This window comes from Haematobia irritans, chromosome 4, assembly GCF_050003625.1.
Source record: "Haematobia irritans isolate KBUSLIRL chromosome 4, ASM5000362v1, whole genome shotgun sequence".
NCBI classification, from domain to species: domain Eukaryota; kingdom Metazoa; phylum Arthropoda; class Insecta; order Diptera; family Muscidae; genus Haematobia; species Haematobia irritans.
This window is the reverse complement of record NC_134400.1, coordinates 219,488,073-219,516,007: the sequence shown is the minus strand read 5'-3', so window position 1 is coordinate 219,516,007 and position 27,935 is coordinate 219,488,073. Positions and strand designations below refer to the sequence as shown.

The 27,935-nt window shown below is 30.6% G+C and overlaps 1 protein-coding gene across 6 annotated transcripts in view; it reads right to left on the bottom strand.

The window, feature by feature from the left end:
• Positions 1-11,561: 11,561 nt before the first annotated feature.
• The window catches only part of LOC142236606 (uncharacterized), a 747,498-nt gene continuing 731,124 nt past the window's right edge, over positions 11,562-27,935 (bottom strand). For all 6 annotated transcript variants that reach the window (XM_075307833.1, XM_075307832.1, XM_075307834.1 and 3 more), the window contains 3 exons: positions 20,477-20,826; positions 20,133-20,409; positions 11,562-12,412 (listed from right to left, as the gene is read on the bottom strand). In XM_075307833.1, the coding sequence (XP_075163948.1) occupies positions 12,397-12,412; positions 20,133-20,409; positions 20,477-20,826 (643 nt within the window). In that variant the 3' untranslated portion in view covers positions 11,562-12,396. The remainder of the gene's footprint in view (positions 12,413-20,132; positions 20,410-20,476; positions 20,827-27,935) is intronic.

Sequence of the window (27,935 nt, the reverse complement as noted above, 5' to 3'; positions counted from 1 at the left end):
AAAAATACAAATATTTTTAACAAAAAATATATTAAAAATGTTGTTCGAAAATAAATTGTGACACAAATCCAAAGAAAAAACCAACTTTAATTGAAAAATTCATAATAAATAAATGATAGTATATTAATTGAACTAATTACAACGTTAATTCAAAGTGCCGAAAAAATAATTTTTTGTTAATCAAGCAGATTTTGTATTTCAAATTAATTCTGTGATTGATTCCATCATTTTAGTGATTGAATTAATTTCAATTACAAAATTAATTGGATTAGTTAATGTCGTGATTGAATCTGAAAACAATTTTTCCTGTGTAGATCTCGTGCGTACTTAAAGGTCTACAGCCAAAAAATAATTCTTTCCTTCCCAACGAATTTTTAGATCAACGAACATCGTTTTGAGTTTTATTTTCTTAGTATAATAGTTTGTTTGGAAGATTTTTGTATTGTATTGCTTTTGTGATAAGCCTTTACGGGATGTTAACACAATCTAATAATAAAACTAGCTCAAAAATAAATGTTTTTTGAATTTTCTGGCTAATTGTATCATCCGTACATCTTTCGCACTTTCACAAAGAATATAAAAGTAAATAGATCCATTATTTCATTTATATCTATTATTAAATTTTTATATATTAAATTGTTAGAATTAATCATTCAGTTTTTATGTTTTTATGTGCACCTAGATAATTGATCATTAGTGTCGTCTTATTGGTTCATCACTAACAGTCTCTCTCGCTCTCTTTTAATTATAACCATAAAAAAATGTGTCAGTTCCAAAAATTAATTTTCTGACATTTCGTTTTGATTTTTTCGTAAAGTCAGTCCCATACATTAATTTTCGCGCATTTGCTTTTGTGTTATTCGTAAAGAGCAATGCTGCTCAAAATTAAATTTCGTATTTTCGCGGTTTTGGTCACAATTTTTTGTTCATATATGAAGTTTTAATATATTAATTTATTTATAAATCCTCTGTTGCATCATAAACGTTCTAATTTTGTGTAAAATTGGCAAACTACAAAAAAAAAAAAAAATGTTGTCATTCTGTTCTTGGCGCTTGGACAATAAATATCGTTTAAGAAAAACCCTTCTTTGTCATCACTGGGGAATGCCGGCGGGGTTACGTTAATTTATAAAATATAAACCTATAAATTATTATTACTCGGAAAGTAGAACAGATTGGACGCATACGTCTGTCTTGCCCTCTTTCCCTATAACATTTACCCATAGGCGACTTTGACGTTAACGTCTGTTCTGCTGGGGCTATAAAGGTTAAAAGTACAACATTACAACAACAAGAGCTGAACAAGAATCTCATGCACATCCTCTACAAATATTAAATTTAAGGATATTTTTTTAATTTTACCTTTTACTCGTACAGAGAACCCAACCACAGACCAACTGTTTTGTAACACAACACATGTAGCTATTATTGTCAGAAAATGTTTTTCAGAAAACTTATCAATAAAGAGAAATAACAAGGCGCCGACTTTTTAGTTTTAATTAAATGAAGACTTTATTCTTTTCACTTGGCTCACATTCTGTTTTCTCTAATTCATATAATATACCTATATAAGTATATCTGTATATGTATATGTATCTGTTATCTGTGGGTGTTTATGTGTTCTTTTTTACTATGTATTTAATATGTAAATATTATGAGGGGAAATGTGGTGGTAAAAATTATTATTCTTATTACAAGTATATGCATGTATTTAGGTATGTAAGTTTTATTTAATACATTATTTAACATAAAAATATCCAATATCATTATCGTTATCTCACAAACTAATAAACAAATAATACAATTTATTTTATTTTATATATGCAATTGAGAAAAAAAATACATAATATGGAATTTAAAAATATTATTAATATCGGTGCTGTATTGTAATTTAAGTAAATGAGTGGTTTCTAAGAGGTTCAATAAACATATTTTTCACAATATTTTATTTCTTCATTTATTGCATTTTAATACAAAAATAAAATATTGTTAAAAAATATATTCTAATTAATATTTTTGCGATCGCAAACTATTGGTTTATGAAGTTAATATTAAACTTTGTAAAACTGCAATATTATGTTACTTATTTGTGGCTCTCTTAGATTCTATGACAAAGGACCTCTTTATACCCCGAGTCTGAATGCTGAGACAAACTGTGTGTGAAACTACATAGAGAAGTTTTGAAATACTCCAGATGTCATCAGCATTTTTGAGAGGAGATAAACCACCATTGAACAATTTGTTATTGTTTGACCCAAAGTGGAATTTGAACTAACGACCCATTATATACATGGAGGGCATCTTAACAATTGAACCATAGTTAGGTTAGGTGAGGAAAAAAAATGTTTCGTCGCATAATCTGAGTTACATTTTATGGGCCTCTCGGTGTTGGCTGGTTCGGTTAACGTTCACAAGTAAACAAAATTATAATGTCATCAATGAAAAGGAGGTTTTTTTCATTTCTTACGCAAAAAAAGAAACTATCACGAAAAATTTTCCAATTAATGACTTAATTGAGTTTTAAAAAATATTCAATAAAAAATTTAATTGATTCAACAAATTTTTTAATTGAAATTTGATCAATTAATTTGTTAATTGATACTATTATTTCTGTGATTGAAGTAATTTCAATTAAAATTTTTTTTTGTGTTTATATGAATTGTACTGGTTTGAAAGCAAATGTTTCTTTCCACACAAAAATTTTTTTTTCTGATTCAATCACGAAATTAATTGATCCAATTAATTTTTTAATTGAAATGTCTTCAATCACGAAAATGATAGTATCAATCACAGTTTTAATTGGGCATAGAAAAAAATCTTGATTAAAAAATTAATTGATTTCATTACCAAATTTCAATTAATTTTTTAATTGATTCAATTAAAAATTTAATTGATGTTGATTGCAAAACTCAATTAATTTATTAATTAAAAAAAAGGTAACTATTTTCAATTACCTTATTTGGATTAACAATTGATTGTTTGAAAAAAAATTTTAATTAAAAATTTAAAAAAAAATGTTAATCACTTTTTTAACTGACTTAGTCTTCCGAATATGATTAAAAGTTTATTGTATCAATTAACTTTTTAATTAAAAATTTTAAAATTTTCAATCATTGACTTAATTAACTTAATGTTTCTATCTTGATTAAAAAGTTAATTGTACCAATTAATTTATTAATTGAAAAAAAAATTCAAATTCAATTAACTTTTTAATTGGAAATATTTTGGTGATATTTTTTTCTGTGTCTACAAACTTCGTGTAGTACAAACATTTTCTTTTTATTTTTTCTGTTTTGCCTCACTTGGAGAATGATATAATTCACAAATTAAATTTATCATATAACTTCCCATTTCCAATGGTTGAGGGTTCTACATTGCAAACGAAATAAGCAACAAACAAGCATCTTTAACAGCTGAACGACAGCAGCTGCGTTGGAAAGTCGAAGTTACGCAACATTGCATTTCCGTAAAGGCCCCATACTAGCAACAAGTTTTATAATACAAGTTTTTTTATACATACGCATAATCATGCATGTTCTGGGTCTCACCGCACTGTACACCTTTTAAGACACTCCTCTTAAAAAGTTTGTTGTTCTGACATACACGTGAGAACTTCTGATCAGAAAATGTTAACAGCTGATTTTTTCCGTAATGCATTTTACAGCAACTAAACATATTTTGCCGGTAAAATTAAGTAGACAGTGGAATAAAAATTGAAAACAAATCGTAACATATACATCAGTCAAATTTAAAATTTTTTTTTATTGTATTTCGTGCCATATGCAGTGATCTTGCTCAATAAAATGAGCAACATACATTAAAGTTTCAGAATCTGTTATTTATTTGTGTTACAAATCTTCTGATTTTGCAAACGATAGCTGTACACGATGTCAAGTGTAGTCGAGAATACCTCTTACCAGAGCAGGCACGACCTGCCAACATTGTGTTCTCAAATAAATTATAAAGGTCTCCGAAGAACTTTTTTTTTGGATCACGCTGATGCAAATTGTAGAAGTTAAACCAGTTATAGTTTAGAAAATGTGCATTTATTTAAAATACAATACAACGAACGTTATATTAAATTTGTGGAATAAACTGAAACAGACGAGTTATTTAAGCGAAAACAATTTCATTAAAAATACGCACTTTAATTTTTCCTTTTCATTGCAACACACTTATATAACATGGTTTTTTATAAAACATTATTACTATTTAAATGATATATCTTTTAAATTGTCAAATTGAAAACAAAGAAACAAAAATTATATAAAACTGTTAACTGTGTTCGTTTGCCTTCAAATCTTCCCTCTTGCAAATCAAATATAATTACAAACGTTTTTTGTTTTTTTTTTCTTTGTAGCGGCTAAAATTAATTATGTACTAAATTATTGTAAAGTTAATTTGAATAAAAATAAGGAAAGATAGAAAAACTTAATATGTACAATGTTTTTTGCAAGTGTTTAGTTTTAGTTTTGTATATGTATAAGTATGTATGAATATAAACATGTTTTTAATTATCAATTTCACTTGAAATTAATGAAAATTTCTTATTTTTATATGATTTAAATTTTCAGTATTTTTTATGGTTTTGCTTAAATTTTGCAAAAAATATTACTCTTTATTCAAGTAAATGTTTATCAATTTTACTCTCCAGTTTATTTGAATTTCTTTTCAAAAGATTTCAGTTTAAATTGGTTGATTATTGTTTTCTCACTACATAATGTTTTGTTTTTCCTTTTTTCTGTTAACAATATATTTCTTAGCTTTGTTTAATATATATATATAAATATTTTTTAATTTCTGTGTTTTCCAACAGTTTTTTCTTAAATTTTTTATGTTTGTTTGTTTAATATTAATGGAATTTTTTACACCTTTGAATTGTGTAAGTTATTTTTGTTGTTTATTTAGAAATTTTATTTGTTTTTTTAATAGAAAAAAGTTCAGCTTAGTATTTGTAGATTCAACTCTCTTATATACGATGTTAAGAAGAGTACAAAGAGAAGACTTTAATGACATTCAAAGTTTGGTTTTGGGACAAAGCATATTGGTTTCAAGAAGTTTTGTTTTTGTTTTTTGCAAAGAAGATTTTAATATTTGTATACATTTGTGTTCATTTCTTTGACCTAGGCAATGGTCAAATATATCATAAATATTTTGAGGTAATAAATGTTTTCCAATTTATGTCTACACAGTTAAGAAATGACAAACAAAAAATCATATAAATGTTTCATCTGCAATTATACTGACTTTGCATCACTGCACTTAAGGAAAAAAATCCGCAATAACAGCAAAAAAATTGTTTTGGTAAAACAGCCAAATTGCTACTGCTGCACTGACTACATACATGTTTGCAATTTCAGCAAAGGAAAATTATTGATTAAGCAAACATAACTGTCCAATTAGAAAATTATAGCTAAATATCAAACTATCATTTACTATCTGCTATGTTCTGACAAGTTATTGATGTTACATGGTTTTTATTCCAAAATAAGAAGATAAAACTCGGTATAAAAATTACTTTCCATTCATCGGCATAAAAAAAAACATACTTTTCGATCAAAATAGTTAACTTTTTCTGCGAGACAGTGGAACCTAAATTTATTCAAACTAAAGTCTGACCATCAATATGCTTTCAAAAGTAGTAGAACATTGTAATCGTTGGATTGTCCACCATTGACATTTTTTCTCTAACCAAGAGCTAAAATCGTAAAATTTAATGTAATAATAATTAAAGCCAGTAAAAATGTACTAATTATAACGATAAAACTTTTCCACGAAGTATGCAGTTTTTTCCACACAGAAAACTGTTTTGTGGAAAAAATTGAACTGAATTGAAAAATTGAATTGAATTTTCCTCCACTTTTTTTTTTATATTTCCGTAATGCGTTGTTAAAACAACGAAAATATAATTACCTGATATAGTTTCCCTCAGCAAATAAAAAATGAACTGAAATAAAGAAAACTACAAGATATATTTAGGAAGGTAGTTTCAAGCTATCAGGTGATTACAAGTTTTTTTCATTTGAGCAGAACTTTGATTGTCGGTATTTGCTTAATGGCATAGGTGTAGCTAAAAGGGTTTTATGGGTTTGTCATCTCCCCCTACCAAATACCATGCAGTATTTCTTCAAACTATGATTATATATCATTGAATTAAATGTTCCGGTTTCTTCCAATCTACAAGAATTTATTTTTTTTTGTTTTGAGGTATCTTCACAATGAGCACACATTGTAGCTTTTACTTCTTACGAAAATGTTGCTAGCTACGCCAATGTTTAATTGAGAAATAAAAATTCAAAATAAAATTATTTTATACCAAAAATTTTGAATTTTTCGAAAAGTAACGAAATAAATTGTCCTCATAATTGATGGTAAGAATAACTCATATTTCGAAGTATATATCGGTATTGTTCAATAAGTGGGAAATTTAATTCAATTAGACTGACAATCAATGTTTCAATATGGTGACTGCACTCAAAAAAATTTGAACTCTCTATTTCACTAAAGCCAATTTAACTTTATTTTAGTTCATGGAATTATTATGTTTGGAGAAAGTTTCCTTTACTCTAATAATTTTTTGTGTACGTTAGTTAAATTAACTAAAAGCGAGGAAAAAAATATACTCAAATGGAGCATAAAGATTAACTAAATTCTTGTCTTCCACAAAATAGTTCAGAATTTTCTTAAATTTGTAAATTTTACCAAAAATGCGTCCATCATGAACTTCGTATGTCACTAAAGACATTCTTGCAATTTTGAAGTCCTAGTTTTTCCTTCAAACTACAAAATGTTCTTTAACAAGTACAAAAACTTAGTTATGTCTAATAAATTTTCTTGAATTTGTCGAAAAATATTTACTTATTTTTATGACATCGGCGTGATGCCAACGTTTGTAATACTGTTTAATTAAAATTTTCTACAAATATTCAAAATTTTCTAAAATTAACCGAAAGTTTTCTTCCTGGTGGGTTGACTGTTTTTTCAGTGTGACATTTTTGTTTTTGTAATACTAAAACTACCTTACTAAATCTGCCTTGGATAACTATTATTGGCGCAAAATCAAGACCCCTTTCAACGTTTAGTACTTTGTTCTTACTATTATTGGGAATCTGACGAAAATGTTGTTCTGCTTTTGTTTACGTTGAACTTATTTTTCAGACATACTTGGGATAAGGAAAATCACATTGGGTTGTGGAAAATTTCGAACAAAAAAATTTTTAAAATTTAAATACAACCGAATATGCAATCTCTGTGTAGAGAATAAAGTCAGCATCCCAGCAAAAAAAATACTCATTCTCCTAGAACTATTCTGCCTACTTCAAACACATCTTGCAATATTCTAAATTTTTGGTATTACTCAAAAAAATCTGAGCCCACCAACAAAGAAAATGTATGTTTTTTAGAAAATATTACAAATGCGAATTAACATAAAATACGTTGATAATTACAGAAAATTCAATAAACATAATTAAATGTTTATATTATTTATGAAAAGTTCGTATTTTATTCACCGTTTTAGAAAATGTAGAACTATTTTAAAACTTTTTTGGTCATCTTTGTTCAAGTCCTTTATTAAATTAAAAAAAAAAATTATACAGAGAGGAAATCCCATATAGTGGGAAAACTTATGTAGAATCTATTAATTTTCATTAACCAAAATAAGGTTACATTGGCTTTCGGAATTTTTGTAGACTTTTTTTAAAGTGCTTTCCTTGAACCAAACTGCATATTCTTGAGCATGTAATTTGTAATTTAATTTCAATACCATGGCTGTTATGACAAAAACAAAAGGAATCGGTTTAAAAAATAGTAGATTGTGATCCATTGCAGATTGAATTGTTTTCAATTATAAATTGTGGTCACTACAACTGTTTCAGAATTTTGTTGCTGTTATTTAGGAATAAATCAGATAAGACATTTCATAATATTCTTAGCCTTTTTGGTTTGTTTCAATAAAACTCTGATGCTTAGTTTATCGCAATGGAGAAAAAATGTATTCGGCCAAATGTGTTACTACTTGATTAAATCTTTCCCGTTTTTTCAGAAGATAGTTTGCAAATGGTCGCGTTATTAAAACGATTGATTTTTATGTAAACATTCCCACTTTTCACCAATTTCTTTTATGGTAAAGTTTTTTGTGTAGACATAGAATATATCTGTTCCACAGTAGAATATTAATTCAAAATGTAGTTTTGTTTCATTTGATGTTACCAACAATCGCATTAACTATGACTTTTGACTTGGCAAAAACGAAGGTGGGTATTAAGTTCGAGTTAAGCCGCTAAAATCAAGAAATAAATCTTTAAAAGCAGAATAACATTACAACTTATTTTTGGCAAATTTTATTATAACTTGTAGGGGAATGATGCAAAGCAATAATTGAAATGGGTTGTTTTAAATAGAGTTATTAAAGAAAATTAAGCGTGAACAATTGTTTTTTTTTTTTTAGCAGGATAATGCGAACATAATACCGGCCTTAAAGGAACACATTTTTTGTGCTAATCATCAATAGAATGTGCAACTCTGTTTCGAACCAAATACTTGCCCTAATCTGTTTGGTTACATGGACACAATTTCCACCAAAGAATTCGATATCCCTACAAACTACCCTACGAGAAATTGGTGTAAATGGACCTACCATAGGACTTTTTAAATTTTCATGATTTTATTGATTTCAGAATGATATATTGCTCAATATATTCCAAAAGGTTTTTCTTATTGTCCCAGACTACTTCATGAAGACCTGCCTATGGGTCCTACTAAGTTGTCTCGGAACGTGTCCTTAGAAATAAGTCCAAGTGGTGTCCTAAATTTTAAATTTACCCCGTCAATGACAAACCCGTGTTAGAGTGACCGGTCCCTTCCATACATTTGCACCAGATCTGGCGCTGATCCATAAAAAACGGCGACTAGCTCTATACCGGTCCTGGGGGCAGATCCTCTTCCACCATTGGGTAGAGATTGGTAGGGATTTCAGAATAATATATTGCTCAAAATATTCCAAAAGGTTTTTCTTATTGGTGCGATTCGAATAAAACAAGTTTATAAGAGATTGTCCCAGACTACTTTATGAAGACCTGCCAACACATAAAAACTTTCCAATTAAAATTTTAATTGAGTTTTAAAAAATATTCAATTAAAAATTTAATTGATTCAACAAATTTTTTAATTGAAACAAAAATCAATCACAAAAATAATAGTATCAATTAATTTTTTAATTGGATCAATTAACTTTTTAATTGACCTTCAATTAATTTTTTAATTGATACTGTGATTGAAGTCATTTCAATTAAAAATTAATTGGATCAATTAATTTCGTGATGCCCCCGTCAATGATAAACTCATGTTAGAGTGACCGGTCACTTGCATATATTTGGACCAGATCTGGGGCTGGTCAATACAAACCGGCGACTAGCCCTATACCGGTCCGGGTGTCCGGATCCTTTTTCACCATTGGGTATTGTAATCAGAATAAAATAGGCGACTTGTTAGAAATTTGGAAAAGTGGACTTTTCGAGTTTTACGCTTTTTCAAAATGTGGAAAATTCAACTTTTCGGCTTTTCGACCTTACGATTTTTTTTTTCAAATTTTCTTTTTGAGTTTTTCATATTCATTGGGAATCTCTTTTAAAATAAATAATATTTTTATCAAAATTCGATTTTAGTCGATTTTCGGAAATATCGCAGGTCTATTAGACGAATTTGAAGATTACACAAATTCCTATTATAAACTACTGCATTAGTTTTACAATGGAATGTAATGAGAGCGTTATCGTGTCAAAAGGTGATTAAAATGTACAAAATGTTTAGAAGAAAAGAAAACACTAAAATTATGGTTGTGGATTTCATGGTTCAGCATTGGACAATATTTTTGGCCCAGAATTTGTCATAATCATGTTCAGTTCATACATGCAATTCGTACGCTCTCAGAAAAACATTGTCTTTCTTATTATTATGTTGTTGGCTTTACAGTGCCGGTCACTGATTTTTCGTTAAAGGTGGGTATTAAATTCGAGTTTATCCGCTAAAATCGTCATTTTTTCACGATTACTTTTCTTTAATAATCCATTTTAAGGAATACAAACTTTGTGAAAATTTGCTTTGGGCTTTTCCCCATCAAGTTATAAAAAAAAATCTGCAACAAATCTGCAACAAATATGCATAATTTTATGCCTTTGTTTACTGATTTAGTTTTCACTTTAGTGAGAAAATTACTATTTTAGCGGCTAAACTCGAACTTAATACCCACCTTAATACATCAAAATGCATGGAGAATTGCCTACACTCAAAAAAAGTGAACACCATTTGGCATTAAAGCCAATTTAATTCTATTTGAGTTCATGGAATTATTCCGATTTGAGAAAGTTACCTTGAATTTAATAATTTTTTGCGTACGTTGGCTATATTAACTAAAAAAGGGAAACATTATTATACACAAATGAAGCATAAAGATTTACTCAATTCGTGTCTCCCACAAAATAGATCAGAATTTCTTGAAATTTGTAATTTTTACCAATAAATGCGCCCAACATCGTATGACACTACACCCAAAGAAATTTGTTAGTAGAGACAGCAGAAAAGTCTGCTAAAACAGCAGAAAGTCTGCTGAAAAAGGGACAGCAGTCACTGTTTGCTGAAATAGCAAACATTTCCTGCTATTTTTTAAGCTCGACTACACTAAATCATGTTTTATTTTGGCTGAAACAAATAAAAATATCAACTTAAGAGCTATCCTAACATAATTAAAGCAATATTTTATGAAAATCTATACTAATTGATTAAAAATCTGAATATTTATCGATTTGAGGCATAACAGCAAACAAAATGTTTGCTGATCGTATTTATGAACTTTTAAGTATGTTACAGTGCAAAAATATACCAAAAATTACTTTTAGTTCTTAAATATGCTTTGGGGAAAAATTTATAACTTAAAAATTTTATAATTTATTGTTCATTAGGCCCTGAAGTATACAAATATAACAGCAGACATCGACTGCTGTTATTTGCAGACTTTTTTCTATGAGTGTAAAGACAGTTTTGCAATTTTGAATTTCAATTTTTTCCTTCGAACTTCGAAATTTTCTTTAAGAAGTGAATAATAATCATGTCTAATAAATTTTTTGGAATTTGTCGAAAAATATTTACTTATTTTTGTGCTATCAGCGTTTGGACTGTTTGGTTAAACTTTTCTAAAATGAACCAACATTTCCCTTCTTGCTGGGTTCACTGTTTTTTGAGTGTATGGAGAGTCACCGTTGATGTATTCAGATAATTATAAGATTTGTTCGATTTGCGATTATCCTGATCAAGACAATAGTTGCATAGTAAAATTTTTCCAAACAGGATTGTTACATTTTTCCAAACAGGAATAATGGTCATCTAAACATTTTGAATTAATATTTCACTGTGTAACAATTTGCGATATATTACATAGGTTTGTGTTCGTTAGAATGAATATACAAAGGAGGTGTTAGTTAATTTGTAAATAGTTTTAGGTTTTTGTAGTTTTGTATTCATAGTTCTGCATTCCATTACCACAATGTGTTGTAACATACAATATGTTTGTTTCTGTTTTACTTTCTTATTGCTTTATTGATACACAAACAAATCTCTATTACATATAAATTGGTATGTAAGTATATACTATGTAATTTCCAATTACCAAATTATAATGGTAAACTGCATAAAATATAAACTAATGCCAAATGCGAATTTCAAATTTGTTTTTTTTTTGTTTGTTTGTTTACTGGTTAACAATTACATCAAATATTTATAAAACAAAATTTTAAATTGAAATAAATACATATGTTATTATAATCGTAAGTATAAATATCCCATTCTATCATTCATTCTCTCATCCCACATATTGCGTCGCCTAAATCAAGAATGGAACAATATTATCGTTAAGGAATCTTGTCCTAGGTCCTAATGTATATATTTATATATATATGTATTGCGACGCTAGTAGCTTTGTGGGGGGGTGCATGGTCTTTTCCAATTGCTTTGGTCCTATGGGTTGTAAGCCTGCTTCGTGTAGAGAACATTCTGTTACACTTTATGTCTTCTTGTGTTTTGTTGTTGCTGCTACTGCTGAGTTGTTGCTGTTGAAACCCCAAAATTGTTGTTGTTATTTATTTTATAATTTCTTCTTGTTTTGTTTTAACAAAGTTTTGAGTTGTTATTTCCTTCGCTGTTTAATGCTCAGATTATCAAATTTTTTTGTTTTGTTTTTTTTTTCTGCAGAATTTTACAATTTTTTTGTGTTATAATTTTTTCTTTTTTTCCTTTCTCTTAAGTTTAATGGATTTCTTTTATTTAAAATTTTTTATATTTTGTTGCACAAAATTTTGTTGGGTATGGAGTTTTTATCGTTACTTTTTGTTGCCATTGCAATTGTCATGGCCTATGGAACCTGTAAAGAATAAACGAAAACGTGATATTAGAAATGATGTAGATTCATATAAAGGAGTCTTCTAAAAACAGCAGTCGGTGGCTGATGTTATATTTTTTGTTTTTATCTCAAGGTCTATTGAATAACAATTCGTAAAATCTTGGTTCTTAGTATTTTCAAGAACCAAAAATATTTAGTTGTTTGTATATTCCAGCAGTCTAATAATGCTATGTTCCCACTCACTCGTTTTTGAAAATTTTTTCACCGCACCCAGAAAAAAGTGCCTTCGAAACTAAAGGAAAAAATTTTCATCAATATAGTTTATCCATTTTATAAAATTTACTCGTTTCAGTAAAAAAATCCTAAACTGTAAGCAGTTAGGAATAGTTCATTAACTAGAATAAGGCATGGAATTTTACTCATACTATTTTCTTCGCTGGGTATAAGAATTTACTACTGAAAAAGAAAATTTTATTCACCGATAACAAAGCATTCGTAAAAATAAACAAAAACCGAACTAAAACCAAGTTTCCTCAAAATTAGTAAAATTTCTTATAAAATGATAATTGCGACTTCCTTTATAATAGAAAGTTTTTCATACATACGAACAACACTTGGCATAGAAAAATATTTTAGTTCATTCGTACTAAGAAGTATGCAATCCTTTCAAAACTTAAGGAAACACACTTGTTAGAATATAGGAAATTTTCCTAAATTTCTATTGTCTACCTGTAATCGATACCTGTCATCGTAATCGACGTGTTTGCGCGTGGGTGTAATCGATATATTTTTAGTTGGAATCGCGTTGTTTTGGTATAGGGAGAGATTGGTAAAAAATAATATGGTAAAATAATATAATAAATAACAAATAAAATATATAAAATATTTGTTATTTTAAATTAGTGAGAAAAATTTTGGTTTTTTTTAAATAAATCTATCAATGTTCGTGATAGTGTATAAAGAAAGAAAACACCAGCAGAATAACAACCCTTTCATTTGTCTTCATTTTGGAATCTTCAATTATCAGGTAATATTCAGTGACGCTAACCTTTTGCAACAAAAATGTTTTATGATTTTTTATATTTGTAGGTATTGAAATTGTAAAAGGAGGACAAAATCGTTAGGCAGCAACTTATTAAAAGTGAAAAGTACAAGAAGAAGAAAAAGTGCGTTTTACAGTTGATAATATCACACGGAAATTGGAAATAGTGGAATAATAAACTAATATTTCAAAGAGATTTGATGCTGTTGATTCTTAATAAATATATTCAATATATTAATAAAACATGTCTTTTATTTAAGATAAAATTGCTTATAAAAATAAATAAAATTGTATTTAAAAACGAAGGTAAGCAGTTCTAATTATGAAGTAAAAGTTTTACCACAAATGTGTAAGATTTGTCGAAATGAATGAAAAAATTTCAATAAAAGCATTCCATATATGAATTCAAATTAGTTAATTTTTTTCATTCTGTAGTATAGTAGTATATAAATATAGGAAAATGTTAACTAATATATGGAATGCATTATTCCTAATTTCTACGAAAATCACATCGTTCAAACAAATAAAAATGTCTTTGGCGCTATACGAAGTTCAACTTTCTTCACAATGAGTTCATTTTAACTTAAAGAAGGGGTCACTTTTTTCTGGGTGCGTTCACGCCAATTTTAGATATCCTGGTTTGGTATTTACCACAAATCCAAGAAATTCCCATTTATTCCAAAAATGTACTATTTGACATATATTTTGAAAAGGATATGCTTAGTGGGAGCATATTTCAAATAAGGGTGGTCCACAGTCTAGAACTGAAATGTTTCATAGGAGAACTTGTGTTTTGGGATTTGCTTTTGAGGAAAACGAATCATTTTAAAATGCTTTTTGTTTCCTGCTATGCCTTAATTTCAGAAAAATTTATATTTGTAAGCAAATACGGATACTTCTTATGGTTGCTATACTGTTTCTTCGGATCAAATAAAGAATAGGGTATACTTATACTAGCTTTAAGAAGGGCATTAAAATATGAAGTTAAATTGAAATTAAATTTGGAAATTGACTTATATACCTGAAGTGACCTCCTATACTTCACTTTATCTATGGCAATAAAATGTATACGTGGACCATTTCCCAGCTGACATTTCCATTTTTTTTGGGTTGGTGGCAAGTGTAATTGCACCATATACACATATGGTCAAAATAATAAGTACACGTTGGCATTTTTTCTTCTTTGTCCTAATTCTAACATATCCCAATAAACACAGGATGAGCGTTTTTCAAATGCAACAACTTTTCAGTTTGAGGGTAAATATAATTTTCAACATAAATTCATCTTCAATACATCTTCAAATTGTTTGCGAATTACTTACAATTTGCCAAAATGTTGACGAAATCTTTGAAAAGGTGTTTAAGATAATATGAGAAAACTTTGACAAAACACTACCCTAAAATGCAACGAAAAAACCATGTGGTTTTCAATACTTATTTGTGCAACGAAGTTCGCAAGAAATTAAAAAAATGGAAAATTTTAGACAAATAACCAAATAGTTTATAAAAATAGGTAAGTGAAAATAAAAAATGAAATAAAACTTTAAGGAAATCACTAAATGTATATCTCTTTGCAGAAAACTAAAATTATGGATTCTACGTTCTTGAAAACATTAAAAACTGACCGATGAAAAAATGGTGGACAATTAACTGGAGCTGCTTCAAAGAGTTTATAATAATTGGTACGTCAATATGAAAAATTAAATCAACACTTTAGAGAAGTCACTAAATTTAAATCTCTTTGCAGAAAACTAAAATCTTTGGATGCTACATTCCTGCAAACATTAAGAAGCTGACCAATGAAAAATGAGTGGCTTATCGACAAGAAAAAGTTTCCAGAAACATTACAAGTGCAACCAATTCAAATTGTTAAAAACAACAAATTGTTGAAATCAACAACTTCTGGATGAAAATGTGCATCACATCGTCAGTTTAATTCATATGCTACTAACAGTTTAAAGTGGATATTTTGTGAATTCCTTCTGTGGAAATCAATTCTAACACGCGGTCCAGTACGTTCCTAATTTAAAATTGCCCGCATGTTAATAATGTTTTAATGCTGTTTTATGACACCAAAAGGAAGGAAATCGAATTATCAATGCAAACGTGTTTACTAATAATGTTTAAGATATTTAAAGTTTTGTTGTTCGTTTTTTTTTTTTGTTCTTATTTGTTGATATGTTTAATAAGATTATTATTTATCAATTGGTATTGTAGTGTATTATGTAGTGTAGTGTATTATTATATATTTTATTTTGATGAAAATGAATAAATTATACAAAATTCATAGAATTTTGGCTTTGACTTTCAATTTGAAGTGGGTATATCATTCATACAAATTTAGGTTGAAAAGTATTTGCAACGATGTTAATTTTGAAACTGACTCGCATCGAAAATTGTTTGACAAATTATTGAGTAGCGATGCATTTAAATTTGAGGATAACACTTGAGATATTATTGCTAATGTGTTGAATTTCACTGTTGAGGGTAATGTCTGTTTTTTGTTGAGAACGCGATTTTCTCAACCATTTCTCAACTTGAATATTACCCTAATCCTTTGAAAAAATGTTTGAAAACTTGTTGAAATTTAGCATTTTTCAAACGTTTGTGTTTATTGGGATATCTTTTAATTTGGTGTTGTAACTACGTCATGTAACTAAAGATCAATATTGGCAGCACTGATTCAATAAGAAAAACGCAAAAATTTCATTAGTTTTGTTTCCTGTGTTCAAAAAGTTTGTTATTGTTATTGTTATTTAGTGGCGATGAATGGAATGCAAATTTAGTAAAAAATTAGATGAACCGAAAAAGTCATTGTAGTAGAAAAGAAAAGACTGGCTTTAGCTCTAAGAATTGAGGGAAAATCTCTTTGAACGACCGTCAAATCTTTTAAGAGATCGTTGCTTTGTGTCCAAAATGCCCTAAAGAAAAGAAGTTCTGCGAAAACACGTAGAAAACCAAGCAAGACACTTCGAAAAACAGATAATCTTTTTGTCACTCTCCCATAAAAAGGCCCTTTCAAATCATCCATACAAATTTCTGCTGAAATAGGCAATGTGATATCTGCACGATCTATTTGGCGGCGATTAGTGCATGCCAAATTACCCGGCCGAACAGTAGTCAGAAAAGTTCCTAAAAATGCTACGAAAAAAAATTGTAAGATTAGACTATGCTTCGCCAGAAAACATTATAGATGGTCAGGAACGGTAGGTGAGAGAAAATGGCGCAATATCTTGTGGAGCAATGAAACTATAAAAAAAATATTCCGAAATGATAGTAGTCGTAATGTTCGTCGACCCCAAGGAAAAAAATTTCATATGCGCTTCACAAAAATGACGGTCAAGTATGGGGGCGGGAACATAATGGTATGGGGCTGTTTTTTTATGGTATGGCCTAGGTCGAATTTATCGCATTACTTATAAAATGACCCGGTTCGAATATAGAAATATATTGGAGAACACAATGCTGCCGTACGCAGAAGAAAACATACCTCTAAGGTGGATGTTTCAACAAGACAACGATCCTAAACACACTTCTCGCTTTATTAAAAATTGGTTCCAAGACAATGACATAACCCTTCTATATTGGCCTACTCAGTTACCAGACCCTAAACCAATTGACAACCTTTGGGGAGAGTTAAAACACAGAATTGGGAATGAAACATTTCAAAATAAACAACAACTTTGGAATTATGTGAAGATAACATGGTATGAAAACTCAGATGAAACCAGTCGGAAGCTTGTAAGCAGTATGTCAAAGCGAGTATAAAATGTTATCAAAATAAAGTTGATACACTGGTTATTGATAATGTAATAATGTAACAAAATTGTGTTCAATTTAAAAAAAAAAAAAAACAAGTATATACGGCCGCAAGTTCGGCCAGGCCGAAGCTTATGTACCCTCCACCATGGATTGCGTAGAAACTTCTACTGAAGACTGTCAAACGATTTACTTGGGTTGCGGTAACTTTTGCCGATGACAAGGTATCTTAAAACGTCCTAATACCGTAATATATACCACGTAGTCCATATTAAACTTAAAATGGCCGATTAAATACGTATATAATTAAGTTTGACAAAATTTTCTATAGAAATAAAATTTTGACAACATTTTCTATAGAAGTAAAATTTGGACAAAATTTTCTATAGAAATACGATTTTAACAAAATTTTCTATAGAAATAACATTTTTACAAAATTTTCTATAGAAATAAAATTTTTACTAAATTTTCAAAAGATTTCAAATTTTGACAACATTCTCAATAGAATAAAATTTTGACAACATTTTCTACAGAAATAAAATTTTGCCAAAATTTTCTATAGAAATAAAATTTGACAAAATTTTCTATAGGAATAAAATTTCGACAAATTTTGCTAGATTATTTTTGCTCGAGTGGCAAGCATGGTTATGAACCGATATGGACCAATTTTTGTGTGATTGGGGATCGGCTATATATAACTATAGACCGATATGGACCAATTTTTGCATGGTTATTAGCGGCCATATATTAACACCATGTACCAAATTTCAGCCGGATCGGATGAAATTTGCTTCTCTTAGAGCAATCGCAAGCCAAATTTGGGGGTCCGTTTATATGGGGGCTATACGTAAATGTGGACCGATATGGACCAAATTTCGCATGGTTGTTAGAGACCATATACTAACACCATGTACCTAATTTCAGCCTGATCGGATGAAATTTGCTTCTTTTAGAGCAATCACACGCCAAATATGGGGGTCCGTTTATATGAGGGCTATACGTAAAAGTGGACCGATATGGACCAATTTTTGTATGGTTGTTAGAGACCATATATTAACACCATGTACCAAATTTCAGCCGGATCGGATGCAATTTGCTTCTCTTAGAGCAATCGCAAGCCAAATTTGGGGGTCCGTTTATATGGGGGCTATACGTAAAAGTGGACCGATATGGACCAATTTTTGCATGGTTGTTAGAGACCATATACTAACACCATGTACCAAATTTCAGCCTGATCGGATGTAATTTGCTTCTTTTAGAGCAATCGCAAGCCAAATTTGGGGACCCGTTTATATGGGGGCTATACGTAAAAGTGGACCGATATGGACCAATTTTTGCATGGTTGTTAGAGACCATATACTAACACCATGTACCAAATTTCAGCCGGATCGGATGAAATTTACTTCTCTTAGAGCAATCACAAGCCAAATTTGGGGGTCCGTTTATATGGGGGCTATACGTAAAAGTGGACCGATATGGCCCATTTGCAATACCATCCGACCTACATCAATAACAACTACTTGTGCCAAGTTTCAAGTCGATAGCTTGTTTCGTTCGGAAGTTAGCGTGATTTCAACAGACGGACGGACGGACGGACGGACGGACGGACATGTTCAGATCGACTCAGAATTTCACCACGACCCAGAATATATATACTTTATGGGGTCTTAGAGCAATATTTCGATGTGTTACAAACGGAATGACAAAGTTAATATACCCCCATCCTATGGTGGAGGGTATAAAAAATATGTAGACCTGTATATTTCACGATTTAGAAAATGTAATTATTATTTTGTCCATTCATTTTTGACTCTTACTTTGTCTTAATTGGATTAGCTTTTTATTTCACTTGTCTTTTCCAGAAAAGTATTTACTTTTAAGTTAAATGTATGTCATTAATATGAATTATATACTCTATTTTGCTTGAATTATATACTCTAGTTTGGTCAGGAGTTTTATAGATATATATGTTCTATTTTTATGAAAAACTTTTAAATTTTTTATTCAAAATCTAAATCGAGTGCAATATTATTTGTAAAATTTCCCAACAAATATCAAATGTTTAATTAACTCCATCTCCAACACATGGATGTTATTGTGATGTTGAGAAAACCAATTAAAATAAATAATTGAAAAAATTCCGGAAACATTTTTTTAAATGGGCAGTCAGTCAGCCCATTTGATTGCAATTTCATTTCAGCTCACATCAATCTTAGTCCTTTTTGCCCTTGTATTATCATTTCATTTATTTTCCAAGAGTATTTTTGGCTAACAAATTTTGAAATTGGAAACAAATGTGTTCACACTGGTATTACTAAAACGTCACTCACTCCATTGTGCCCCGGACATAGTGCAGGGCAAATGTAAGCGCGTGTATGTGTGTATATATTCATGTCAGGGTATGTATGTGTAAATGGAAGATGAAGGAGAACAGTTAACAGGAAACGGATATAAAATGTAATTTTTCACTTGAATACATTTTGATAAGAAATAGACTAAATTTTGTGGAAGAGGAATATGGCCTTAAGAAAAGTATAGACCACATAATAATGGGCTTTGGACAATTTTAAGGTTTTATTATCGAAAATTTAATTTTGTTATATAAAATTTAGTTTTGCTGGAACTCTGGGACGTGTCCAGTTATGAGATAATACGATTTGATTTTGGGACAGTAAATGGGTTTCCAATAAGAGGTGTTACTCTGGTATTTAAATAATTTTTTACAAAAAAGATCCTTTTAATGAAATGTTTGCATAATTTTCCTGATATCTTAACGAATTCTATCTTTGAGTTCATGACTCAACGCTGTTTGTGTACGTGGTTTTTCACAGAATGATAGCTTCAGAAGCAGGTGATACGAAATCATTGGACCGTCAATGAAGCAGTATTTTTCTAATCTCCCGAAAATACCTTTCTTGTTCAGCCTTGTATGATTCTTACCTGGTTAAATGCCGACTACCCTCGTGTACCGCCATCTCAGATGATTTAAATTCATTCAATTCTTTGCGTATGGCAGCCTTATCCTTTGGTGTCAGTCTTGTCCATGGCTTATCAGCTCGACGATCATAATCGTGGGCCTGAGTCACTTCTATATAATCATTGAAACGGATAATTTTCTTTTCCTTAAGCTCCTCGACGGTGGGTCGAAAACTTAATTTACGCAATAAATATGATTTCTTTTCTTCTTTTTGTTTTTTCTCTTCGGCGGGTGTTTGTGCTACAATGAATGATGACAATGACAAATTAATTAATATCTATTGGGCTTCGGATTGCAATTCACTTACTCTTCAATATGTTACGTTCCACCAATTCATCGGCTGTCGGTCTCATCGACAGACGTCGTATTAAACGGGCTCCAATGGCTTCCTTGGATTCTTTGACATCGTTATCGTTAACTGGATGCAAGATATTGCGATTGATCAGATCCTGTTTATCGGGACGCAATTGCAGCTTCAGTGACAATGACTCTTTGCGTGCAATTTTCGCCTGGCGAGATGTATCATCGTCGCGATAGAGAACGCGTGAAGCATCATCATCGCTGCTATCACTACTATTTTCACGTATCACAAATGGCCGTGTGTTCTCCTTGTTTTCCATGGTGCATGGTAGATTTATATTAAACATTTGTTGCCTACTGTTGAAAGCAAAGATAAAGAAAACAAAATCAGACCCATACTCAAAAATGTAATTATTTGATTGTATTACTATTCAAAGATTTACAAAGAATGTTATTCTATACAAAATAATAAGTTTAGTTTAGATCTATATATAATATATAGTGCTGTATGTTGTTATTAATAATGCGTATATATATATTATTCCAAATAGTCATATATATTTTATTCTATTAATATTTGTATCTCTATTAAAGTGTATGTTTGTTGCATACTTTTAGGGGTCACCAAACACAATCATGCATTTCAATTAAATATTAACAAACTTTCCTACAGTGTGTTTCTGCAGATTAGTTAATTGTATAGAATTGTTCGAAAAAAAAAATATTATACACAGAAAAAAATGTCTGTAAATCGATAAGTTTGCAGTTGTATGTTTTAAATCGATTAATAAGGGATTTCTGTGGGAAATACCTTCATTAGTTCACAAAATTTATTTATTTTTAATTCAATTTTATTTAATTATCTTAAAATAATAAAATAATAATTTTTATATTAAACAAATTTAATTCATTTAAAATTATCACTGAATATTGTATATTGTAATATGATTTAAATCGAATTTTAACCCTTTAACTACCGAAATAAACCAAATGTTAAAAACTTTGATTTTTCTTCTTTTTTACATGTACTAAAAAAGCAGGTCCAAACAAAATTTTAATTTTGAGGACCTACCTCAATTAGTACAAGAGCTAAGTTTGTTGTGACCAAAGCTATATTTGTCCTATTATCATATCTATCGAAGTGTGGGAAAAAATACAAAAAAGAATCCTTAAAAATATCAGCTACAGTTTTTGCATGAATGTCCATTTATCGGAAATATACTGTAAAAAAATAGTCTCAAATTTTCGTTTTCTGGTGAATAAGTTTATAAAAATAAATTTTAGTGCTCACCAATGTGGGAAATATTTATTTAGATTAAAGCCTCTACTTTAAAATAACATCGAGAAATAAATCGAAACTAAGTGGGGAAATAGAGATTGTTGTCGTTTTCGAATGTCCTCCCAAGTGGAAATCGGTTGTCAAAGGGTTAAAGTAATTTAAATCGAGTTTTACTTTAATTTAATTTATCGTTTATAAAAAAATAGTCTCAACTTTTCGTTTTCTGGTGAATAAGTTTATAAAAAAAAATTTTAGTGCTCACCAATGTGGGAAATATTTATTTAGATTAAAGCCTCTACTTTAAAATAACATCGAGAAATAAATCGAAACTAAGTGGGGAAATAGAGATTGTTGTCGTTTTCGAATGTCCTCCTAAGTGGAAATCGGTAGTCAAAGGGTTAAAGTAATTTAAATCGAGTTTTACGCGCTAGCAGGATGTGAATGTTAAAATGAGGAAACCGACTTTTATGAAAGGTAAATCTAGTTCAAGCAGTATGGCCAATCTCTTGAGATACATTGAAGCTCTTAAAGGGTGATACGGTCAAAATTTGGTCAATATAAACATAACGTATTTCTTTCAATTTTGCATTTAAAAAACCTGAACACCCCTCATTTTGAAGGTGTGTGTGTGTAGAATGTTGCTCCTCTTTTGATTTTGGAATTCACTCTTCAGGTGTCAAAATGCTGTCCAAGCAAGAAGAGCAGCGTATCAAAATTTTGCTCGCGCATCGCGAAAATCCGAGCTACTCGCACGCAAAGCTGGCAAAATCGCTAAAAGTTGCCAAATCAACCGTTACAAATGTAATTAAAGTGTTTGGGGAACGTTTGTCGACAGCCAGGAAGTCTGGATCGGGGGGAAATCGAAAACCGAAGCCGCTGAGACGACAAAGAGAGTTGCCGGTAGTTTCAAGCGAAACCCTAACCTTTCTCTCCGAGATGCCGCAAATAAGCTGGGTGTATCGTCTACAACCGTGCATCGAGCCAAAAAACGAGCCGGACTATCGACTTACAAGAAGGTAGTGACTCCAAATCGCGATGATAAACAAAATACGACGGCCAAAGCGCAATCCCGGAGGCTGTACACGACGATGCTGACGAAGTTTGAGTGCGTGGTAATCGACGACGAAACCTACGTCAAAGCCGACTACAAGCAGCTTCCGGGACAGGAGTTTTATACGGCAAAAGGAAGGGGAAAGGTAGCAGATATTTTCAAGCACATAAAACTGTCAAAGTTCGCAAAAAAATATCTGGTTTGGCATCTGTACCTGTGGCTTGAAAAGCAGCATTTTCATAGCTTCCGGGACTGTCAACCAAGAAATTTATGTGAAAGAGTGTATGAATAAACGTCTGCTGCCTTTCCTGAAGAAACACGGTAGTTCGGTACCGTTTTGGCCGGATTTGGCATCTTGCCATTACGGTAAAAAGGCCATGCAGTGGTACGCCGCCAACAACGTGCAGGTGGTTCCCAAGGACAATAACCCTCCCAACACGCCAGAGCTTCGCTCAATTGAGAAATACTAGGTTATTGTCAAGCGGAACCTGAAGAAGACAAAAAAAAACTGCTACGGACGAGCATCAGTTCAAGGCAAACTGGCTTTCTGCGGCGAAGAAGGTGGACAAGGTGGCTGTACAAAATCTGATGGCAGGTGTCAAGCGTGAGGCCCGGCAATTCGGGTTTGGAAAAGCGAAAGCCTAACTGAATATTTTTCCTGAATTTTATACTAATTGAACTTGAAAAAGAAATTTAATTTGATTTTTTAAATAAACGATTTCACCGATTTACACGCGTTTTCCCTTTGACCAAATTTTGACCGTATCACCCTTTATAATTTCTTATAATTTTAACAAATGTGTCCATGCTGTGTGCGTGTGTTCATGGAAATTTTGTTTCTATATAAAAGAGATTTTGTAAACTAGTGTAATTTGCGTTAACTCTTAAATGCGCACTGTATCTTTTAAGATACAACCAGAAAAAAATTCTTACGTCTTTACAGTTTGACCAAATTCTATGAAATCAAGTTTGATGCAATTAAAACATCATAACGGTATTTTTAAAAATATGTTTTCCGTAACGTTTGTAGTACTTCTGAGTAATCTGCATCGGAACTGTACATAATATTTGACAAGTTAAATAATATGTACCAGAGACGAAGTAATGTTGGTAAAAAAATGATTAATGTAAAAATATTTCTATTGTCTATTCTCTACTAAAATCAAATTGTTTATTTGTAAATAAAAACTTAGTTTAATGCGCACTGGACTTTTTTTGAAACAACCACTATTTTTTTCTTTTTTTGAAAAAAACAATGTGGTATGCAGATGTTCTTTTTACCATTTTGGAGGAATCGGTGATCTTGTGTATTTAACCCTCTAATGCCCAATCCCGCCTTAAGGCGGTCTACTATAAAACGGGACGGTTTTAGTAGAACACACTTAAAGACAAGAAAAATGGGTAAAATAAGAACAAAACTTAGTCAAAACTCTACAAGAGACTTTGCAGAATACACTGGATTTTACCATATTGATTTTGCTTGTTTCGTTCTCTTGCTTTTGTATCGTAAGCCTAGACTATTTTATCACAGAGCAGAAAAAATGGGCATTAGAGGGTTAAGAGTCAAAGATTAATTGGATTTCCCCATTTTACAAAATGACAAATTTAAATATGTACTGAAAAACAAATATACTTTGCATTGCCTACTTTTAGGCTCTATCTCATAAAATGTATACAAAGGATTTTAAAGGCATTCAAAAAATCTAATTTATCAAATGCCAGCGTGCATAAATTATGTGATGGTTGAAAAAATATAAAGTAAACCTCTTTAGTGCTTGTAAACTCTTTCCTTATCTTCCTTTCCTAAAAAAACCATGACGAAAAAGCTCTCAACATAAAGCAAGTGTTAAACATTTTATATACCGTTTTTATATCTTTGTCGGCTTTTTTATATACACACTTCCTTAAAAAGAAAAAAAGCCATTCTTCTGCACTTGTGTCAATTTTAGCCTAAAGAAAAAAAGGTAAACTGAGATTACGCCTCTTTTTTGTTACATCAATACCTCCTTTTCAAAGTTGCTTTCATCAAGAAGCATCGTTCAAAGTCAACATTCTTCATTTAGGTCTGTTCCACTTCAAACCACGAGGGCCCTAGCATCTGTGTCAATGATGATTGGCCTAATCATTGTCATATCTCAGAAGTGTGTTGAAGCATTAATGAATAAATAATTGAAATTGTTTTTCAGCAATGATGACATTCCTGTTAAATATTCTAAGCTAGCTGCCAACAATACCAAGGATGAAAAGCTCCATTTTTCGTGGATTACAGGAAACCCCTTAAAAATGATAAAGTGTGGGTAGGACGAGAGCTCACGCACAGAAAAAACATGTTTGGACATGGTTGCCGCATCCATTTAATGCTTATTTAGAGTATTTAATTGTCGCGAAAACCATGTATTTTGTCTTTGTAAAAATAATTTTCGAGCGGAGAAAAATATATGTTGGCAATAAGCATTTAAATGGTTCTCAAATGCCGCAAACATATTCTATTATTTAAATGATAGAATTTGAGACCATTATATGGTCAGGAACATCATGTACCTGACCATTCAATTTTTTTTACTTTTTTGCAAAGAAAAACGTATTTTTATAGTTTACGTATAGACATGTCTACAAGCATTACATGGCCATAAAGACCATGTACATTGTTTTCGTGACCATTTAATTTTTTAATTTTTTTGCAGCGACAAGAATTTTATAAAAACATTGAGCAGGTACACACGATTTTCATTTTGCGCGTCAGTCGTGTGTTGATTGTTTCTTGGAATGGACGGAGAATACGGAATTATTGTGTTTTGTGTTAATTTATTTATTCAGAAATGGCACGTGGTTTTATGTGAATACAAAAAAGGAAAGTGTAATTGAAAAAAATATACCTGGTTTTTGTTCTGCATTTTGATATATGGTATAATTTATTTTTATTTGCAGTTACATGATGTCTGCGTTTGTACATTTGATGGGCACGAAGTAAATATGGAATGATTACTTATTGTTGAAATTGAACCACACTAGAGTGTGTAAAAATATGTGAAGTTTGCTTGCACAACATTATAAATACAAATAAACAATGAATTAGTTTATAAATAAATAAAAACAAATAAATAAAGTTGATTTTGTGTTTTCTTTTCTCAAGTGGCGTCCTTTTTTCGACGACGAAAAAAGTTTTTTCATTAAAATCAAAACATTTTAGGTTGTGACCATGTTCTTTTAACTAGAAGAAAAACATTTTTGACGAATAACATAACATTCGTGACCATTGTCTTTTAATGGAAACAAAATTCTTTTTATCAATATAATAACATTTTAGATGAGGACAATTGTATTTTTCTTAGAACCATGTTCACTGAGCCAACATGGTTGCAGGTTAAAATGTTACATGGTCGCCGCAAAAATAGCTGCTATCATATTATTTTGCTCTTCGAATATGATTGTGGCAATCATGTTTCTTCTCTGCGTGCTCTTAGAAATTTTACAAAATTTCAAAATCCATTACATTTGAAAGAAAAGTAAATATTAAATATATATTTACAATGTAACATGGATATTAATTGATGACATTAAAGAAAAGTGGCGACTTTTTTTTATGAAAATAACAAATGAAAAGTGATATTAATGAAGCCTACATTAGGGCCTCAAGTTCAACTAAATTTTTTCAAATAAAATTTCTTCGATCGTTTAACATCCCACTCCTGTCTGTTTCATCGGTTTCAGGTCATTATGATATCATACACAGAAAAAAACATCCGTAGTTAGACTAACGCCAAATTTACAAAAAAAAATATTGTCCTGAGGCCAAAGATTTCATGACTGTAAATAAAAAAAAAAAACTAATATAACAAATTTTACAGATGCGCCATCCTGAAAATTGATTTGATTGTTTTCCTTATATTCTGCGTTTGGTGTGGCGGCCAAAAAACTTGGTATTGATTTTGGTGTTGCTACGAACAAAAGACTGTTCAGCAGTGGTCTCAGTAGAAAGCAAGGATATTTGGTATCAATATACCCTACACAACCATTGTAAAATATGTAACAAGCTTGGCCATATATACGCAACATTGGCCTATAGAATGATGTACTGGATAACATAGTCGGTTTTCTCAGAGAATTTAATCATTTACTTGTATTGCTTTTTTGTGGTAGATCTTGGTAAGGAGTTGAAGTCGTCTCATGTTCAAAGATTGCTGTAGTTTGTCTTCGACTATTTCTCATCAGCGTTTGTATTGTTGTAGTAGATTTTATTTTTCTTTCGGTTTCGATTCACTCGAAATTTTACGAATAATTGGCACATTTGAAAAATTCGGTCATTCTTTTGGCCAAGTCTTCTCAACTACGATTTGCTTCCTCATGGTCATGCTTTTGTTGTTGTTAGTATACATGTTTCCGGATGATGGCGTTGGTAAAATATTGAAATAATTTATACAGCATTTTCTTTTCTTCATTTTCTGGCCGGGGCCTGATAAGGACGAAACCATCGTCGAAGGCCATATCATTGAAGATGAAAATCGCAGATGTAAGACAAAAACAAAAAAAAGGATCTGTGTTGGTATATGGGCGAGGCGCAAGTGAATAGTGAACAGAAGATAAATGTTTCATAATTAGGAGTATATTTGCGAGGATACTCTTTGTGTTTGTCTTACAGTTGTTGATATAGCGAATGGTATGGGGGGAGTGAGGGAGGAATACATCTGGATACAATGGACAGTGATAAAAAATGAGCTCCATTGATGTGACAAATTATGGAGAAAGACGATTTGTGCACTTCATTTCGTTGTTAGTGTTGTTTAATGATATTAATGCTAATTTTCAGGTATCAGCTGCAAAGGCAATTCAGTTTCTTTGTATTTATGAAGTGACACATGTTGAAGATTTTTTTTTTTTTGAATTAAGCGTTGATTAAGTAAATTATAATGAATATGCTTATGAATAGAATAGGAGCTGTTAAAGAGAATAATTGTCGACACATAACCGTGGGTCTAGGAATACAAACAAAGACTTTTTTGTAAACAAAAAATTGTCCTTTAATGGTTAAAGGAGTGTGATTATTGTAAATTTTGTTTTATCCACTCCCATAGGATGTTAGGTTTGGAATCGGGGCAGTCAGTGATTATAGGCGCACTTAGACTATTCAGTCCATTG